Source organism: Heterocephalus glaber, unplaced genomic scaffold (genome assembly GCF_053883595.1).
Source record: "Heterocephalus glaber isolate CG9 unplaced genomic scaffold, H.glaber_assembly_v1.0 deba00001472, whole genome shotgun sequence".
Lineage (NCBI taxonomy): Eukaryota > Metazoa > Chordata > Mammalia > Rodentia > Bathyergidae > Heterocephalus > Heterocephalus glaber.
Genome location: NW_028258315.1, coordinates 80,576,015 through 80,597,954, shown reverse-complemented (window position 1 = coordinate 80,597,954; position 21,940 = coordinate 80,576,015). Strand labels below are relative to the sequence as shown.

Sequence of the window (21,940 nt, the reverse complement as noted above, 5' to 3'; positions counted from 1 at the left end):
GTCCTTGAGCATTAGTCTTCCACAGAAAGGCAGTTTTTAAAAAGGGCAGACTTCAGTACGTTTGTATTATAATTGGGTGCTTTTAGAGCATTTCATACCCAAAGATTTTTGTTTTTGCCATTATTTTTAAAATTAGAAAAATAAAATAACATAGAAAAGATGCAAAACATAAAAAAAATCTAGAGCTATTTATTCTTCCACTTCACTGATTCAAAAATGCATTGTCAGAACCAGTTCAACATAATGACTAAAAAAACACCTAATACGTGCATACAATGAAAGAAAACAGCTTCTGTTGAAGGAGATCAATATACTAAACACAGAATCAAGTTGGAATTATAGAACTGATTAATTACAGAACTAATTAAGCTATATACAATCAAATGCTGAAGTCGGCAAGAAGATTCAGTCATGATGAGAAGAGAGGTGTCCTGGAGTCCTAGTACATTTCAACAACCGAAGATCTGGGAAGGGTGGCCAAAGTGAAAGGATAATATGAAGAAGAATAAATGTAGCCACCATCCCCAGAAGCCTATGGAATTGCATATTAAATATAAACAAAGTTCATGTTTTGTCAACTTTAAAATTATTTCAGGAGACAAAATCCAACTTGCAATATTTTCCTTTTCTCCTGTGGTATTTTTCTTCAGATCGTTCTTTCAAGTTTACTTGGCTCTATAAACAGCTCACCGGCATCAGTAAATCGTATGCAGATCAGAATGATGTACATAGGTATAGAGTGTCTTACGCTTTCAAAAGAATTCTGAGAGTAATGTGGGCTCTCCAATTCGACATGCTCATCTAGCATGGATTCTCAACACTTTTCAGGGAAATTAGAAACCAAACACATTGAAACATACCAGGCAAGGAAATTTTTCCTTCTCATTCTGGGTTTATTAACAGTTACCAAGTAGAGTGTAACTGGCTTGAAATACAGTTAAAGTTATTATGCAACACCTAATAGAGTTAATTTATTCAAAGTTCCTTGCTGTTGTTGAGGTAGCTTGTTTTCCTTTTTCAGGAGTATATTTGCTCTTAGACTTTTATTTTTGCCAGAAATGAGTTTTTTGAGCTCATAAAAATCTGAAATCTAAAAACAAGTGAAGAAAAAATTTTAGGGACAAAAAATTCTCATTATGTTGTGACTCACGCTATTTTCATTTAGCTAAAACTGAATGTATTCATCTGATGTACGACATCATGCATCCGTGATCACTGAATGCTACTGTGTGGGGGGGGGGTGGTGCTGTTTTGCTGTATGCTCAATAGCCTGGACATTTCTGTGTTCATGTGGTGAGGGCAGGGTTATGGGAATAGTTCCTTTAGGTCACTGCTAAAACTATTTAGAATAATGGCATTTATATATCAAACTGAATGTACAGACAAGTCCAACCAGCCAACTTCAAATTTAAATTGGAGTTCTTTAACCTCATCCAGGAGTTCTATGATACATATATTATGGTGAGTTCAGTGATCCTTGTTTGTAAAATTAAATTTTTCCTAAGAAATTTGTGTTTATCTAAAATTTACAGCAATTCCTTGAAAAATATAGACCTTTCGATAGAAAACTAAGTATCAATTTGACATTTTAAATTTGCTGGCTGGGTCAATTTCTTTTAAGGAAGTGTAAATAAAGTTGACCACTTCTGAAAAATATTCAAAAGGCACAGCTTGAATGGTAATATGAATTTTCCCAAGACTCTAAAATAGCATTCCTACTACATTATAAAACTTGATACAAGGCCAGTCATGGTGACACACACCTGTAATGGCAGTTACTTGAAAGACTGAGGCAGGAAGATTGTAAGCTTGAGGCAAGCCTGGGCAACTTAGTGAAATGCTATTTCCAAATAAATAAATAAATAAACAAACAAACAAATAAATAAATAAATAAATAAGTGGGCTGGGAATGTAGCTCACAAGTAGGAGTAGAGTACCTGAGATTCAATTCCCAATATAGAAAAAAAGAAAAAGAAAGATATAAAAGAAACCAACTAACAATTCAAGCCAGAGCACCATGTCAATCAGCTTCCACAACAGGAGATATTAACATAACTAGAAATTAATAACAAGCAGAAATTTTACTAACCTCTTACCTTTACTGACTGTGTACGTAGTTAAAGTAATTGATAACACCTTTTAATAACCAAATTTGAATGCAATTTCAGATCTAAGTGCCAAAACATGGTCAACATGTTTTTTGGTTGATGTTTCAATCATTTCCAAGTAGTAGAAAGAGGTAAGAATCAATGCATTAACCTTTCTACCGAATATTAATCTCTATGACGTACTATAAAGCCTTAGAGTAATCTGAGCATAGCTGTAACATGCATGTTGATCAAAGTAGTGTTTGAAGCTGTCACATCTAAGTATTAAGATCAGCTGAGCCCTAACTACTACTATATAAGAGGCAGCACATGCTACAATTATTTTATTGAAGATATCTGCAAGCTATACAATTTGAAAAGATTTCTTTTAATGAAACATATACATAATAATGCACCAAATATCCATGAACTGATCATAAATGTATCAATATCTCATTTTTGTTTCAGTATTTGTTCTTTAACAAAATTTTAGCATTATGGTTGTTTCCACTTTTCCCCTCACCAGTCCTATTGTCTCTCACTTGTCTCTCAAAACCACCTGAAACACACATTGGATGTGTGCAGCCTTCCAGCCATGCTGCTTACAGTATAAATCGGTTTCAGTCTCTCCCTCACCGCTCTGTGATTTTAAAATACAGGCACATGCACATCTGTTATCACTCTATACACACTTTGTGACTTGTGCTTCCTCATGCAACACTACACATTTCCATGTAAAACAATTATTTCATACATCTCTTAAGGTCCATTTTACAACTTTACACATACACACATACCCACTATGGGTTATATTGTGTAAGCTTTTGCTAATAAAATATAAATGTTTTTTGAATCAAGTCATTTGATACACACATATGCAAGTCATATGAAGCCATATGCAAGTTTTTTTAGAAACCTGTGTTCAGTATTTTAAGCCATGGATGAGCCACAGGAAGAAACATGCATACCTACATCAGTGTCTCTGTCTCTGTCTCTCTCTGTCTCTGTCTCTCTCTCCCTTCTAAGCTCAACATAATTCTCTGTTTCTCTGCTTTATTCCAAACAAGGGTCATAAAACCAGAGTATGTGAAAAGAATCTATAAGATGGATAAGAGCTAATTAAATTAATTCTGAAAACCAAATCAGTATTTTATGTAATTCTCTTGTTGTATGTGTGAGTAGTTCTAGGGATTGAACCCAGGGCCTTCACACTGAGCTACATCTCTAGCCTTTTTTATTTTTAAATTTTGAGACAGTCTGAAGGGAGGGCAGGGGAATGGAGAAAAAATAAGAACCAAGATATATTATGCAAATGTACAAATTTCCAGTGATGAATGTCATTATATGGTATACCTAAAATGTATCAATACAATTAAAAATTTTTTAAGACAGTCTCATTAAGTCATTAAATTGTCCAGGCTGGGCTCCAACTTAACCAACTGCTTGCCTCAGCCACCCAGTGTGCTAATAAACATGTGTGTGCCGCCATGTTCAGCTTCTTTACTTAAAAAGATAAGTAGGATTATCTGAGGAAAAGGGGGCAGTCTTCTCATAGAGCTCATCATACACAGCACCAACTATATGCATATATAGTGGACCCTTGACTTACGAATTCAATTCGTTCTTGAGGGCTGGTTGTAACTCAAGTGTGTCAATTAAAGGCTCAGGCTCCCCTACACAGCCTTCAAAGTCTCTCTCCTGTATCAGGCAGTTTTCAGTGTCCTTAGAGGGACATTGCCTCAGGATATCTCAATTAATCTCACACAGGAAAGGATGTTGGAATATTCCTTCCAGAACTCTTTTAAGGGTTAAGTCTGTATCTGAGAACATCTGAAAGCACAAGTGGCTGGCATTCAGGTCGTAACTCACGACTTTTGTTGTAAGCTAGAACCACAATTCTGGTTGTAGCCCAAGTTGTTCATATGTCAGGCTTGTCAAAACTTGAGGGTTCATTGTATAAATTGCATGTATATAGAATAGAAAGTATTGAGTGTATTTCTTCTATATATCCCTTCACATATTCATATGAAAGCAGAGAATGCTGCTTTGCAATTTAGTAGGTGGCAAAAGTCATGGAAACACTAACACAATAGGTAGGCATAAATGCTCTAAAGAGCACAGAATATTCTCATTAAATGGATTGTGTTTCTATATAACTTCCTTGAAGAAATTGCTTTAAAAATGCTCCCAATCTATTTTAGTTTCTATTTTTAAAAAATCATGGATACTGTACGGAAATTTTTAAAAACAAAGGTTCTTAACCTTGAGTGTAAAATAACTTAAAATATATATTTTTAAAATTTTTGTTCCCTAAAATCCCCTAGTAAGGCCCTTCAAATAAATTCCATTTTCAAGTGTTCAGAAAGGGAAAATCAAGGACTATTGATTTTACCACTTTACTATTTGCCCAAATATGGGATAAGGGTTATGCTTCAGGGAAAAGCAACCTGCAAATTATTTTACTTTTGACTCAAGTTTTGATTTATGCGCTCCAGAGAGGGCCATTTGCCACTGCCATACCTCTCCAGGATAAGGTAATTGGGTTAAGCCTTTAGCTCCAGTCAAAATGTCTCTGCGGCTCTCAACCATATAGTGTGGAAATTACCTAAATAACTGCTTGAAAGTCCCCTTCATATTCTGGCTAGACATGGAATCCTGAAAGCCTCAACATATAACAAAGCAAAGTTTCTCAATTGTTTGCTGAAGAACCAGCAGTGTCCCCATCAGTCACAGACCAATACTTTTATATAATACAATAAAATTAATTATGAGGAAAAATGAAAAAATATAACATATAGTCGTAATTTTTTTATCAGTTTCTACAGATGTGAAATTGCTCCTTAAGTTGCTATAAAAACTTCTAAATGTTCACTTTGAATTTCTGTCCTTCCTTCATCACACAGAAACATTCTTGGACCCATACAGGTCTGTGAACCACACTTTGAAAAGCAGAGTCACGAAACAAATATACTAGCTGAAATTGGTTCTCCTTCCTCTGACCAAGGGTAATGAGGACTAGAACTAATGTTGCTCTTTACATTTCTGTTGGCAGGAAGGTGTGGAAGAGAAAACTTTCCCCATATGATAGTCTGGGAATGTCAATCTTTCATCTGTTTTTAGCTAGGAAAAAGGATTTTCCTACCAATTTTAGCAACAGGGTGGAACACAGTGACTATCGACATTTAAAGGACAAGCAAATTGACTTGGCAAGATTACAAAAAATGACCATTAAGATCTCAATTCTAGAGCTCTGATTCTATAGACTTCCAAATGCTTACTGTTCCTATAGCACTTTTATTCTTCAATAGGTTTAGGCACTTGGATGGGGTCAATATTCTAGTTTCGCAGATGAGGAAATGCAGATGCAAGAATTGGCCTTTAACTATAGATAAAATATTAAACATAGAACTCAAATCCTTTAGACTCCAAGATCAAGATTATTTTATTTCTCTTACTGATGTTTTCTGGTACAGATGGATCTTACATTTAAAAAAACCCTAAATTTTTGCTGGAATAAGAATTTTTTTTCTTACCACCTCTTGCAGTTTTTTATTCCTCTGACAATGATAGCCCCTATATAACATAAATGTGTGTTGGGGTGACATAACTTCATCATAATCATCCAATCACTGCCAGAATCTTGTCTAGGAAATAGTTTTCTTTCTCAGAGTTAAATTTCTGAAGTATTAAAGATTATTTAGTTAATTATCTCTCACAGTGTACCAACAGCCTGACAACTGATCACAGAAACTACCACCATATACAGATAAGAGGTCATTTAGCTATGATGCAAACAAAATTGCTCTACATTTGGATCACAGAACCTGACATCTATCCAGGATTCAGTGGTTTACTATTTATGACTTTGATGCAAATATTTTATCTCTCAGAATTCAGTTTCCTTACCTATATAATTCAGGTAATACCTATAATATACAAGGCTTTTGTGAAATTAGATTTAAATGTAATGAGTGTAGAAGTGCTGTCCTTATAGCCCTTGTAATCTAACTGATCAATAATTTTTAATAAAAATGCAATATATTGTGTATCAGCTTGTTACTAAGCTTATAGAAGTTACAGGACTCCTAAACTGGCTGTGAACACAGAACTATCTTATAGTGTAAATGACCATGAGGTAAAGTCACTCACCCCCAGGCGTATTTACCATCACTAGGTTTAGTTAGGCAAACAATTGGATTATCAGTCATCAGAAACAATGAAGAAGAGATTCCATCAAGTATGTGTAGGAAGATTAGATGGTTCCCAAATCCTTTTCTTGTTAGGGTTGCTATAACAATATCAAAAACTGGGCGAAATTTATTGTCTCTTAGCTTTGAAGGCAAGAAGTCCAAAATCAAGGTGTCAGCAGGGCTGCTTCCTTCTGAGGACTGGTGGAAAGTCTTGTTCAAGTCTGTCTTCTTGTCTTGTAGATGGTATTTTCCCTGTTGTCTCCACATGGTCTTCCTTCTACATGTATCTCTTTGTCCCAATTTTTTTTTTTATAAGGACACTGGTCATAACGGATCGAGGTCCATCCTAATGATCCTATCTTAACTAATCGTGTGAGTTGGGAATTCAACAAATGAAATTTTGAGGGTCATAATTTAATTCATAATACTATGATTTAATGATTAGCATTCTTATAAAAGAATAGAAGTCAGGAATCTCTCAGCTTTTCCACTGTTAGCTGTCAAACTAAAAGTTGCTCAATCATAAAATAAATGAGTTGAAATCAAAACAAATTAACCCTAAAATATTCTTTCAGTCATAAAATCTCTACATCTAACTATAAAGTAGGGATCTCCAAAAGAGCTATTGGATGTTTTCTTACCTAGTCCCCTTATTTAGCCAGAATTATAGTCAGTAAAAAAGTCAGAATAAGAAACATCAAAAACATGCTTTGCAAATTTTCTCTCAATATAATTGGTTTGTTCACACAAGTTATGTATGTGTATGCATATATGTATTATATATTATGCCTCAATGTTTTCCTTTAAAAGGACAGACATAAAAGAAACTTACTATATTGATCTCTACTTAAATGAAAACTGTACAGCCAGAGAAGAGCAGTAAGAAATAATTTTTATTTCTTTAATTATTGAGTCATACAAAAAATGTGTTAGCTGTTAAAGAAAAAAACAACTATTATAAAAGAAAACTGTGTATTGCACATTTCTTTAGACTTCTTTAAAGTCTGAATATTTGGTATTTAAGTTATCTTGTTCTTCATGGTCATTATAATCATTTGGCTCCACATTTACAAACTTTTCACTGAAAGCTGAAAGGGCCAGTAAAAACACTTGGAAATTTGTTTCAGTATGAGACATATAATGAAAGAAGACTTCATAAGTAGATGTTTCTGCAGAGGTTTCTGCTATATAAATATGACACAGTTAATGCTCAAAGCTAAGTAGCAATCTGCTACATCTGTCTTCAGAGGACAAAGAATTTAGCAATCAATACCATATTTACTACAGCATGTTTCACCTGAAGATTTCCGCCTCTTTATAAGCTGTGACTAAGAAAGACAAACTTGGTTTTCTACCCATAATTTCATCCTTGCTGCTCACATATCTTAGTGGCGGCAGCAGTCAGAGAAACTTGGTAAGAGCAGTTATCAATGTGCAAACTAAATTTAATTAATATTTCTTTGAACAAAACAAATGGGAATAGTTAACCACTCTTTCCTTAATTCTAGCCTCTGGCTGAGGGGTGGGAGACTAGCAGTTAATAAAATACAGAATCACAAAGGAGAGCAGTACTTTCAAGAATAAATTTTTTAAAAGTGAGGAGAAAAAGTGTTCCAGTAAATACGACAGTAGAGGTTGAGTATCTTTTATTTGAAATGCATGGGCCCATTTTGGATATTTTCGAGTTTGGAATATTTATATGTACACAGTAAAATATGTTTGGGATAGGGCCAAAGATAAACGTGAAGTAGAATTTTGTTGTATATATATCTAAAAACTAGACAAAATTTGTATTGCTCCTGCAGTTTAACTGTGACCTGTCATATTAGATCACAGGCCAGATTTTCACTTATGATGTCATTCATGTCAGTGCTCAACAATTTTCAGATTCTGGATTTCTGACTTAGGGATGAGCAACCTGCATTTACATTTTAAAGGTAAGGGAAATGAAGATACTGAAGGGCATATATCTGACAACAACAAAAATCTGACTTAGACATTTTTTATTCTGAATCTTATATTTTTATCTATGTTATAAATGATCATTTAAGCTTCAGTAAAATAATTTCTATATATGAAGCTCATTTAATCTGTTCTTTTAACTTTCTAAAGTGCTTCATTTTATCATTCTGAAGCCTTTTTGGGCCCACGTGAAATAACTGATGAATATTATAGAGGACTGATTCTAGAGAATATTCTATAAACAACCTCCAAGGCATTTGTTCTCTTATATACTCAGATCAAACACCTAAACCAACATAAAATTATGAATGTAAATTAACTAGCTTAATGCCAAGCTTGCTTATATTTTCTAATATTTACATAAATTAACAATTTTGTTAGACAGACATAATCTAATGTATGAAACAGTGAGTGCTTAAAATGTTTATCTTACTATTGAGACACTTCAACCAATTGTTTCTTATGGTCCAAAGACTATGGTTAAGTCTTTTTATTAATTATGTCCTGTATTTTTCCTTCTATCTACTAATTCATCTGTATCTATAGCTATCCTCTACTCAGAAATCCAAGAAATGTGTGGGGTTTTTGTGGTTATTTTTAATTTTAAAAAATTTATTAAACATTTTACAGTTCATAATGATTACATTCATTGTGAGGAGAAAAAATGTGCATTGAATCTGCTTTGTTCTAGAGTCTGTATTATATGGTTACCCTAACATACAAATATGGACCTGATCTGAGGCCCCAAACCAAACCTTAACTTCTACCAGCTAGCTTTCTTTGGGACCCACCCAACAATCTCTCTTTTCCTTGGATCAGGAAGCAACATCTTTGAAAAGACTTTATTGGAACATTTAAGTAAGTTCATCAGAGAATAATTTAGCTGACCTACCCCATTTTTTTTAACAACTGAAGAAAACACTGCAAACTGGGTTTCTTCCTACATAAGGCTTACTATCTAATCTAGGCTTTTAACTCTGCTTAGAGCAGAGTGTAGTCAGGGCCTAGTAAGTGCCGCTAAGTAAATCTGTGAGATATTAATTACCTTTTCTCCTTCTTCATATTCTCCATTGTATTTACTATAAATATGCTTACAACAGATGTTTTCGAATGGAATTATTTTTAGTAGGCACATTTTCAATACTGAAATTTATTCAGTAGGACTGTAACATTTGTAGAATGAAGAAATCATTGAATAAACACATGAGTGCAATGTTCATTCATATATTTTTCTCAGCAATACTTTTAAGATCGTGACATATATAAAAACTTTAAAAATTTTATAGAACAATCTTAGCCTTTAACCAATTGTAATGCAAGTCATAATGTTGGCGTTCAGTACACATTCAATAAACAGCAGCTATAAACAAAGTCCTGAACAACATCACCACAAAGTCAGCTTCATATTTATGGAAGCTAAAATACAACTACAGAAGGATCATAATTGAGGTACAAGTGCACCAACAGATACCTCAAACTTCTTTGGGTGTTCTCTTCCAAACTGCTATAACAAAAACACCACATGGTAACTTACATAATTGCAAAAATCATGGAAACTAACAAGTTCCTAGCAAATAGTAGTAAATATTTATTGAATGAATGAGGAAACATTCTCCAGTAGTGTAAACATTATTTAGGTTTTTAAATTTTTCTCCTGGCCTCCCATCCCTCCTCCTACATATCTTCAAAATCTCAGGCCCTGCCCAAGAATTCCTGATTCAAAACCTGCATTTTAACATGATTCCTCTAGGATTCGTGAGAAACACTGCTATAAGTAACATAAACTCTACTTTCCTGCTCCTCAACTGAGAAAACTTCTAAAATTGCAAGGCAGAACCCAAACTCACACTACACTCAAATTTCCAGCAGTTAGTACTCCTGAGAAGTAGGAAGACAGCAAGAACTAGAGTGGAGCCAGCTGCTAGGTTTTGATCTTTCTGTGCCCTTCTTTTCCTCTTCCCCTCCTCTTCTCCTTCTGTTTCTCTTTCCATTTCTTCATCTTCTAACTCCTCTCATCCTGCTGCCTTTGGTCCCTTTCCCTAGTTCCTCATGAAATCATATCATACAGAGGAGCAGCAGAACCAACCTTCCCATACTACGTTTTTAATGTTAAGAAACATTAGCTAGAGCTAAGTAAAGCAAAACAGTCTTTCTCTTTATTCACCTTCCCTTCTCTCCTTTTGTCCCCTGTGAGACCTCACTTCTCTTCCTCATCATTTTTAATGATTAATCCTTATTCTGAACAACATTCCAAACTCTTGCCCATGCCCATTCTCAGTATCAAACTCTAGCATTTAAAAACACACCTACACCTCTTAATAACAAGCCTAAGAGATGTTTAGCTATTCTCACTTTATAGTATAGCTATTCTGTTTAGCTATTCAAATTTTATAGTATAGGATACTGTCTGTGGTTATGGACATATTCAGGCTTTTCTAATTCTACAGAGTTCTTTGCGTTCTGCAACTGGTTGAAGTCTTCTGTGGATAACTCAACACTGCCCCCATATCATAGGGACTAGAAGACCAAGGTTTGCATTCCCCTGCCAGAGGGTGCAGACTTATTAGATTACATCGAAGAAAGGCATTTCACGGGATCCAGATGAAAGTAATTGAACTTGCTTGGATGTTCTGTGTTTCCTTAATTCCAGGAAGCAGAAAAAGGGAGCCAGCAACAGTCATTTCTGGCTTTATTTGTCCAACCCTCAAAGGTTTTATGAAAAACTCAATCCTTAGATTAAATCCTTTTCTGTCTGAATAGTTTCTATTATTCTCACAAACCCTCACTAAGACAACCACACAGGAATACATAATACTCTTATCCCCAAGCTGACATTCTATCTTGTACACCTTTCTTTATCAAAGCTCTCATATTTGCAAATATTTCCTTATTTGTCAACTTTCCATTTACAAACTAATTAATATCCTAGCAAGAGTTATAACATAATCCTTGTTATTGTTGTTCCTGGAACACAGCAGTGCTTAATAAATAGCAATTGATTGAATGGAAGAAGTTCATGCCATTTCCTACCATTTATTTTCCATGTATTTTCTGTCTACTTCCAGGATTATTTCTGTTCAATAAATGGAGACTCAAGATGGGATCTCTGGAATCAGAAATCTTTTAAGAATTGAAACTCAGATGTCCTGTAAGATTGAAGGACAGAGTGAAGGGTACAATAGGAATTTGTTATGACATGTATCTAGATGCCCGCCCAAAATTTCATGTAGTCATAGATAGAGCTTTTCAAAGGTGGCTGAATTTAGAGTTGTGTGATGCTGGGTTTAAGTGTGTGATGCTGGGATGAAAGACGTGTGATTACTAAATTAGTCCACTGCTTGGTTTGGCATAGCTCTGGGAGTGGATAATGGGAAGGCTCTCCCTGGGTGTGAGTGCCTGGATAAAATATAAGGGACAGAAAGAGGACTGCTGTAGTCCCTTGCTGCTTTGCTGCCCTCTGCCTGCGATGAGCTGTTTCTCCTCTGGGATGCCCCTCTGCCATTCCACCCTGCCTGGGAGCCAGCCAACCATGGACTGAAACCTCTGTAAACTGTAAACTACAATAAACCTTTCCTCCTTTAACTCTGGGTGTTGGGTATTTTGTCTCAGCAAGGAGAAAACAAGACAGAATTCAAAGAAAGCTTTCTTTCATGTGAAAACTCCTGAACTCAGAAATATACCACATTTCCTGGCCTAGAAAACAGATTCTGTTATGACTTTCTAAATTTTAGCTTTCAGGAGACTAAAAGATCCTAATAATTTTGTTGAATATCCTCTTTTATATCTATATCACAGCTCTGATTATGTATGTTTCCTTTCCCTCTTAACTGTGCTTATTTTCAGAGACTCTTCATTATTCTTTCTGACCCACACTTAAACTTAATGGTTTTTACTCTTGTAAGGCAATAATCTGAAAAATCCATTTATGTTTTTATATATTTCACCTTGGAAGAACACATTTTTAATATTTGCCATTATCTTTTTTGCCACACCCTACACCAAGTATGCGATTCTACATTCATACCTGAGTGGAGAAATGTAACAGGCAGATAGTCTCTGATCTTCATATTTCAAAACTATTAGATGGGTGAAAGTAGTTTGGTGTCAGAGTGGCTCATCACTTCTTTGCAGAAGAAAGAGCTAAGTGATAGATCTAAGCAGGAAGGCACTGACAGCCTTTTAAAAGCCTGCAGATCCTAAGCATGACAAAGAAAAAGCTGAGTGCTTAAAAGGCCATGCTAACCAGGTGCTGAGCATTTTGTGAATGCTTATGTAAACAAATAACTTCATGACCTGAGAAGCTTCCCACCTAAAGCGGGACTGATGGCCTGTTAGAATCCAGAGCCTTAGCACATGATGAACCCAAATGAGACTGGCTTTCCCTTCAGCCTGGTGGAATAAGCTCTCCTGTACCAGAAATCAGTCCATAGAAATAAAATATTACATTTCATGTACTCTAAACTTGTGGTTTGAGTTTCAAATCTGCTGTAAAATCAAGAACTCAGGTTGTTACTTAAGGAGATGTTTTATGCTGTGTAATAGCTTTATGTCACTGTGATAAAACACCTGAGAATAACAACTTAAAATAAGAAGGATTTATTCGGCTCACTGTTTCAGAGGTTTCAGTCCATGGCTGGCTGGTTTCATTGCTTTGGGACTAAGGTAAGGCAGAACATCATGGTGGAAGGGTGTGATACGGTCAACTTAAGGTAGCCAGGAAGCACAGAAGAAAGGAAAGAACCAGAGAGGAAGGTTGGGGGGACAAGATATACTCTCAAAGACACACTTCCAGTGACCTAGTTTGTCCAACTGAGTCCTACCTCCTAGTAGCCCATTCAGCTATGAATTCACCAATGGGTTAAACGGCTTGTTTGGTTTTCACTTTTATGATCCAGTCACCTCTGTAGGCCCCACCTCTAAACAGTACTGCATTGGTGATGAAGCTGTCAATACATGAGTCTTTGGGTGACACTTCATACTTAAGCTACAGCATTCCCTAATTTTAAGTCCAAAGCCACATGATTATGGGTTTTATAATGATCTCCTTAGCTGGAAGCAAAGAGAGGCTCAATCCTCAGCTGGCTATATCTAGACCACTACTGGAAGGAAATAACCGGGGAGAATATATAGGTGTAACAACAGACAGACTCATGTTTTTAGTGGAAGAAACAGCAATACAAGTCAAAATCCAGGTGAGAAGAATAATCTAGTCGCAGCTTTGCAATCAATGAACTACCACACTGAATTCAACAGGGTTTATAAACTACTTATGAACATGATGCTCATTACATAAACAGTGCTTGTTTTATGCCAATCCCCATTTGACATGAATGTAACAATTTAATCATTATCACATATCTATAGAGTTTATTATTAGTTCCATTTTATAGGTGAAGTTATTGAGGTACATGGAAAATATGTGATCTATGCAAGGTTATTCTGATGATTCTGGGATTTTTAATCAACCTAGCTATGGAGTCCAGCTTGACCATCATATAGTGCTGCCTTTGTCTGCACACACATGTGTACACACACATAACTCCTCAATTTTTCGATGGGGTAACACCTGAAGGAAGAGATTATCAGGTTCACTCCTTTTAGTGGAAGGTAAAGAGATTTCCTTAGTGTCACCCAGTTCAGCATATCACTCATCTCTGTCTCATGAGAAATTAATCAGTTTGCTTTAAATTTTCCCCAAAGGGCAAACCCAGCCTTTTTTTAACCTTCCAAGATTTTCACCTAAGTGTTCTAAAGCTGACAAGGGACCTAGGTAACAGGATGCCTAGGGGTCTCCAATGCCAGGTAAGGTATCATGATAGATTATCCCCCAGGTGTCTGGGAGCAAAGTTGTGCCAGGAAGGCACTTAACTGAATGACAGAAAAGGAGCTCAGGAGAAAGGAACCCAGGGGACATCGGTATCATCATTTATGAATAAGGGAATTTGATGCTGAGCAAGTTTTTCTCTAGTCTTATTGAAACAACTAGGATTAGAAACCTGCATTTTGTAAATATGATCTTGATGCTGATCTATTTTTCCCTTTCCATTTCAAAATAAAGTTCCTATGGAAAATTCCTCTTCTCCACAAAAGCAAGGTGACTATTATTTTCTCTTTCATTTTAGTAATGACTAGTACATTATTGTGCTATCTTACTGGCATATCTGAAGTTCCTGTGATGAAGTACTATTAAAGAAAAGATCTGCTGCTATCTTCTGAAGAAGAATGATTTAATTATGGACAGATTTAAAAAAAAAATATCACGGGGGCAGAATGTTGCAACAAGAAAGCAGTTTTATTTAGATTACTGAGAATTCAGTGTCCTCTCATTTTAATCCTCTTTGCTTTGACTGGCTTGACATATCCTATCACTGATAAGCTCAGATCTGCATTATAACAACTGCTGAAAACTGAATGAGATGTTTGAAAAAAGTCACTTGTTTCCAACCTTTTCACCCCTACTTTAATTTCCATCCTAAGAGTATCCTCACAGCTTGCACAGAAAAGAATTATGATGAATATGATGAATCTGCCAACTTACCAAGGTATCTTAAAGGTGAAAATAGATGCAGAGCGATAACTGAACTTGCGCTGAGCAGGCTATTGACAAAGCCCAAAGAAACAAAACACTTTAAGAAAGTCTTGATTCAATTATGACTGGACAGGAAGGAAAAAATTATTAAAACTTTTGCTACCAGAGCTTAGAGTTGTTTGAAATTAAAGAGGAAATATGTGCAACGTACATAGAATCTACCACTATTGTCATTGTCAGGGTCCTCTTTATTATATTAGAAAAGAAACAATAGATTTGAAAATTAAAGTAGAATGCCAAAAGAAACAAGGAGTCATTTAATTTTCTAGATATGTATGTGAATTTCCATCTCTCTAACACATATGTTAAATTTCAATTTTACATATTTCAACAAAATTACAGAGTTGGTGATGTTACCCAGAAGTCACGTAAGGGGCAACATGAACTCATGATCAAGCCAGTAAGATCCAATCTTTTGACATTTTTCTTTTAATGAGCCTGACTCTGGGGACTTTGTATAACAAGGCAGACAATTAACTTCACCATGGCTTTCAGATAGAATAAACCACAGAATAAACATTATAAGAAAACAGAGGCAGTGAGGGAAACACCCCTGGCCTTTAAAGTTTTCCAGCCCTTATCACTCAGGCAGATTGGGCTTTGGTACTCACCGCATTAAAATTGGGGAAAAGGTTGACTGCAGCTGCGGTGTCAAGAGGAAAGGGAAGAAATGGTTTAATATCCAGCGATGGTTGCAAAGGAGGGGCTGGTGGACGGACCAGGGCTGGGAGAGCAGGACTCTGGCATGTACCACCTGCAGAGACAATAGGAAAGGGAGAGATGAGGGACACCAGGCATGGGAGAAAACACCACAATCTCTGTTGAGACAAAAAAGCCAGCTTTATGGGTCACTGGAAAAAACACTACATGGAGTCTATTTCCTTAACTGAGAATTGGCCAATCAGCACATTTGCACTAGGCAGCAAGAGCTATTGGAGCTGCTTCTTGTCCTTGGATATAACTATCTGGTTATGTAAGTACAATCAAACCTCACAACCTGGTTTTTTCCCCCTGCTTAAAGTTCTAGATTGGGTCAGCAACAAATCTGGAACCAAGATCTCTGGATTCGAAATAGAAATCCTCTCCTTTGCTTGCTCTTCCTTTTTGAAGATGAATCTCAGAATATGCTTCACATCTGAATGGTTATTTAGCAAGACTGCTGTTTTCCACCAATCCAAAACTCTGGCAGTATGATACCATGAATCTGGCACAGAAAAGAAACTTAACCAAAACACAGGCAGCTGTATCTGATGACCTTAGCAACTAGAGGATTAAAAACAGGCAAACTCAGTGCTATGAGCAGAGCTTTCCTAAACTGTTTTGCATCCCTACAGCTTTTGGCGTTCAGTAACTGCCTGCCACCACGTAGAAGGGCACCAGGGTGAGCAGGCAGTGGGGATGTTATACCAACAAAGACACCCCCTTTAAAGGCACACCAGTGTGCAGTCCCATGTTTTGCAAGGAAGCGCACACCTCTGTCCCATTTTAGGACTCTAGTATGTTTAGAAGCTGGAATGATGGAAGCTCAGCCTCAGTGTTCTGTCTCCCATATTTTGATAACATTCCAAAGCATCAATTGGCTGTTAATTAAAGGCTGTTTGAATCCTAAGAAACTGTTAAAATATGCCAGCACTCTTTTAATCTGAGAGGCAAGCAACAGACTGTAAAAACCTGCTGGTGAGAATCCAAGAAGCATTTGGAAAACAAAATGCAATGAGATTTTTCCTTTGTCACAGAAAAGAATTCTAGGAGACTAAAGGGAGAAGGTAAGTTCATGTCTGTGCCACTTTCTTGCCAGCCAGCTCATTTTTACAACAAAATAGGGTGAGGCCTCATACAAATTATCTTTACAAAACTCAAGAGCAGCTCTCTGGCCAACTGCACATGGACGGTTCTCCTGCCCTCAGTCACTAGAGCACAAAGTAAACACTCTTGATTCCCCAGGGATAAGTCTAACCCTGCTGGGCAGAGAATCTGCTAACAAGGTGGCTGACTTAATGCCTACAACAAAAACCATCAGCACAGGATTTAATTAACCACATGCAAGAACCATCAGCTCTCCTGCTCCCAGGTATAAGATCAGCTGGAGCCAAATTAACAAAAAAGTAGTATTTTTCTCACTGTTTTAACTTCCCTCCTTCAATATTCCTCAACAAGAACAAGGCCAACAACTGAAATTCAAATCAGCAAACCAATTTTTAAAATGCACAAGGCAGGAAACAGGAAAGATGTTAAAACAAACAGATAAAAGCAAAATGTAGCAAGTCTACGTTCTCCAGAGAACATCATAAACTTGTTGTATTGTTCACCAGCTAGTGTGTTGAGTGTGGGTGTATAACCTTTCCTGAGAGGGCATCCGTAAAACCAGTGATAGATCTGCCATGAAGCTGGTATTGCTCTAAGTTCCTCTTTAATAAAAACTTAACCAAAATAAATATTTGGTTTGTGTCTCTTTAGAAAACTAAAAAGTAAAATAAGTTTTGTATGGAATCAATGGTGCAGTTTAACACATTTCAATAAATAATTTAAAATTATTTTCATGTATGTCACATATCAAATAGATTAATATACATCGATTACTTTGATCCTAAGAACCACCATACCAGGTAAGGATTAACAGGAAAAAAAATAAAGCTGATGAAATCTTTAGTTGTTTATGCTGCATTTACAGAAACATTACAGTCTTATAACTATAAGCACGCAATTGAGTAGGAATGTATTTTGCAATTATTTTATTTTAAGTCCTCCTCTGGCTCAGAATATCCAAAGAAGTTAAGGAATAGCTCAAGCTTAATTTTATCTAGTACAATGTGAAATACACAAAAAAATGTTGATTCGATTGCTAAATTCAATCCACTTCTGTCCTCCAAGCCCTTCTCAATATTGCAACTAGAACTTCTTTCATAGGATATTAGAAACACCAGTCAAGAGTCACAGAACTTTGGAAAGTTGGGGAAAATATCGGACCACATCTCTTCCCACCTGTTTGAAAAGATATGCAACAAGATTGTAGGAAAGCAGAGGATGTGTGACTGCATGTTCTCTGCCCACTTGTTACCCAAATCCCAAAGCAGTGGATACTGTGGTGTTTTCCAGACCCTGCTAACTAAGGCACTCATTCAGCCAGCTGCTTACAGTGGTAGAGGCTGATGGCCCTCACCTAAAATCCTCTTCATAAACTGGCTGGGGCAGAAGGGAAGACACTCAGAGGAAAGGGTTTGGCATCCCTTGACAATGACTGGTTACTACCGGGGTTAAATAGGTGGCCCCTTGCCTTGAGGCAGAATATTCTGAAGCTTTATTTCACTTCTAATGTGACTGCAACACAGTCCTATTCCTTTCTCTTCCAGATTCTGTATCCCTCACTCCTCACAGGAAATGTTCCCCGAAACACTCACAAGAAAGACTCAAAGTCCACTTCCAGAAGAACTTGACCCATGGCTCCAGGATGTTATGAACGTTATCATTTATGAGTTTAAGTGAAATAGTGAATTATTTTACTCTAAAATCGTTGCTTGCCTCCAAATCCATACCACTGACACCGAGGCACACATTGCAACTACCTCTTAGAAATTGTCTCTAAAGGGGCCGGGAATTTAGCTCAGTGGTTTGGCCGCCTGCTGTGCAAGCGCAAGAACCCAAGATCGATCCCCGGTACCCCCCCAAAAAAAGTTAAAAAAAAATTATCTCTAATATTTATGCTTTAAAAATCCGGCTTAGTCTTGAAATATTTCACTTGTATCAATCTGTATGTGCTCAGCAAAAATAAAACTATTTGCAAATAGTTCAAAATCAAAACTGACAAATATGTTTCATCTGCAAAGCAGATTAAAATATGTCCCAGACAAAATTTCATTCCTTCATTCCCCACCACTTTTTTTTCTGGTACCAGGGATCGAACTCAGAACCTTGCACTTGTGAGGCAGGCAGGGTGCCACTGAGCTAATCCCCAGCCCCCATTCCTTCATTTTCTAAGTAAAAAGTTTTGCATTTAAGTAACAAATAAATGTTTATGATTATTTTTCTCATTATAAAAGAATCTCAATAATAAGCATGAAAATATACAATGAATTTGTAGATATTTCTAACAGTAAAAGAGTTGTTTTGCTGCTTTTATTGTTTATCACTGGTGTTGCCTCATTTATCGCAATGTCGCCCTTTTGGAAATATTAATATTCTTAATTTGAGGAAGTCTTTTAAAGTCTCCAAAGAGTAGAGACTGTAGAAGATAAAATATGTGCTTTGTATTTGATTCTATATTTCATAGCCTAAATAATAATTTATATATTTTTAATAAAAATACACTTCGTCTCATTTCAGAAGTTACTGTCTTTTCATACCAAATTTATTCACAAATTAAAAAACATTAACATCAAAAAATTTAAAATACATTTGTTAAGTAAATTTGTTGAGTATAAAATACTTAACACTGAATGATGTGTTGAGTATTGAAAAAAAATAAGGTGAAGTAAGTAATCATTAAAACTCACAAAATTCTCCCTCCTTTTATAATGTTTGTTTCTATTAGTATATAGTGTATTCATAAATAAAGTTGCAATAGTGAACTACAGAGAAAATATTAGTGATCACTTTGGTCTATTCACAGGATAGCTGTGTATTCACAAAACTACTAATTTGTGAATTTGAAAAAACTCAGTATAACTATTTCTTAACAAGGACTGAAAAAGTAAGATATATTCACATCAAAAGTCTGCCTTTTTAATAAGTGAGCTCAAAATATAAACTTCAAAGTGTTTGTTTTAATAATTTCTACAGATAAACAGGAATTCCAAATTGGTGGCTGCCAGTTAAAGTGTACTGTATAAGAGACAATGTATATAAAGTATCTAGCACAGAGCCTGGCCAATTGGGAGGTACAATTTTTAATGGACATAATAAATCCCAAAGCAGCTGTTAGGCCTTCTGAAAAAATGAATTTTAAAAATGCCTCCAAATTCTTATCTTTATTTTTATTCCCCTAGAAAAATGTTCACAATAAGAAGCTAATTTGTAAATTAATATTTTGAACTATTCCTTAAGAATCAGGTAGTTGGTTTTTTTGTTTTGTTTTGTTTTCAGAATACAACATATTTAACCTTAAACTCTTGCACTTGATCCATCCCGGGTTCAAGAAACAATCAAAGAAAACCTGTTTGACAACTTAATCTTAGTCGCAATCTTAATTTTAATCCACTACTTATCCTTTCACTTCCCCAGGTGACAACCAAAGTTCAAAGTGATTTGTACATGTATATTTAATGAAGTATTGTGCACTTATCCATATTTACACTTATCTACACTGAAACATTGGCTATTGCATACAAAGTTGTAGTTACATAGGCAAAATAAGTTCTAGAGTTTTATTGCCCAGTGGGGGTCACCATAATAATTAGCTACGATTAAATTACTAAACTGCTCAAATGAATGGCAAAAAGATACCTAGCATATTTTAGAGAAATTGGATTTTAAGTAATTTGATAAAACTCTAATATGATACACATAGAAAACTATTCATATCCATTTTTATTTATTTCAACTAGAATTTTCTATGTCCATTAGGGAACACGTTAGGAAATTGGAGTCTACGTGATAGTGGGCACAAGAAAGTTAAGATATAACAATACTAACAGAAAGTGGAAAATAAGTCATGGATTTGGAACAATAAGGCAAAAGTTGATTTCACCAAACTTTAGCTATGGAGTCCTGTAATTGCTGGAAGCATGGGGTTCACAGCTCTTTGGGCTTCACATCTCATCACAGCTTGCTCTGGGTTCTGGACTCAGGATTTAATGTTTTCCCTGTGGAGTTGTGGTCTTGCTTTGGTTCTACTGGTTTCTGTAGCCCATTTTTCTCTTTTGAAATGGGAATATTTATCCTATATGTCAACAATGTTTAACTTTTTTTTATATTATAGGGGCTTACAGTTAAGAGTTCACTTTGAGTCTCAGATAAGACTTTGGTCTTAGAATTTCCAGCAATGTTGAAACTGTTAGGACTTTGGCAACTCTTAGAAACACACTAAATGCAATTTGCATAAAGAGGTATACACAAATCCTTTGGAGGACAGGGGAAGAATGTTATGGTTTATATCTAGATATTCCCCTAAACCATCATGAGATCATAGGTAGGACCCTTTGGATGGTGATTGAATCACCAGGACATTACAGCTTGTGTTAGGAGGTAGAGCATGGTCAGACAAGGTGGGCACTGTGGGCACTGTGGGCAAGACTTGGAAGATTATATTTCCCTTCCTGGCTTCTCCCTTTAGTCTCTCTTTCTCCACTTCTTGTCCACTATGTCATGAGAAATTCCCCTCCACCATGGCTCTCTACCATGCTGTCCTGCACTGGACCCAGCCAATTATGGATTAAAATTAAACCAATATAAATCTCTCCTTTCAAGCCCAAGTGTTGGCTATTGTTTCTCAGCGACAAGGGAAGTGACTAAGTCACTGGACATAGTCAGATTTGTTAAAGTAAGCAAGCCAGTTTCATTGCAGCCAGAACAAATGTTTTTAAAACCAGCAAAATTGTGAGAAATTTTTTACAGCTTTAAAAAAAGAGAGATTCCTTGTGAAGGGAAAGGAGGTGATAAAGGAATATCCAGTTTTTATCCCTGATACTCAGTTACCATCACAATATGCTGGCACTGTTTGTGGAAGAATCACAAAAGATATGAATATTATGTCAAATATGTTTCAAAAGTTCTTGAGTTTACATTCTTTAGTATCTACTTTTCTAATCAGAAAACAAACATGTGTTTGTCATATGCCCTTGTGTGGATGCTTCTCAAATTACTCAAGGTTGTCGTGTGGGGATTTATGTGGGCAGTTTTATTGTAGAGGTTATTTTTTACTCCTTGTCTAGGATAACTATATTTTCACTATGTTTCTTTAAACTTCAGTGATTCAAATACCTATTCAATTTATCACTGTTTGGGTGTTCCAAAATAAACAATACAACTAGAAAATTATTGAGTTGAAATTTGAATTTAGTATAATTTGGTCACAAGTTTCGTTACAATTGTAAGACTGAACAACAGTTACTCCATCTTTGTAACAGGGGCCAACTTTCTGCTTCTGTTACGGATCACCAGGTAGACACCAAGTTCCA

At 35.9% G+C, this 21,940-nt stretch overlaps 1 protein-coding gene across 5 annotated transcripts in view; it reads right to left on the bottom strand.

Moving 5' to 3' along the window:
- Positions 1 to 21,940, bottom strand: part of Znf385d (zinc finger protein 385D) — a 1,018,268-nt gene that overhangs the window by 239,130 nt on the left and 757,198 nt on the right. For all 5 annotated transcript variants that reach the window (XM_087181476.1, XM_004864276.4, XM_087181478.1 and 2 more), the window contains one exon: positions 15,440 to 15,582. In XM_087181476.1, coding sequence (XP_087037602.1) covers positions 15,440 to 15,582 — 143 coding nt within the window. The remainder of the gene's footprint in view (positions 1 to 15,439; positions 15,583 to 21,940) is intronic.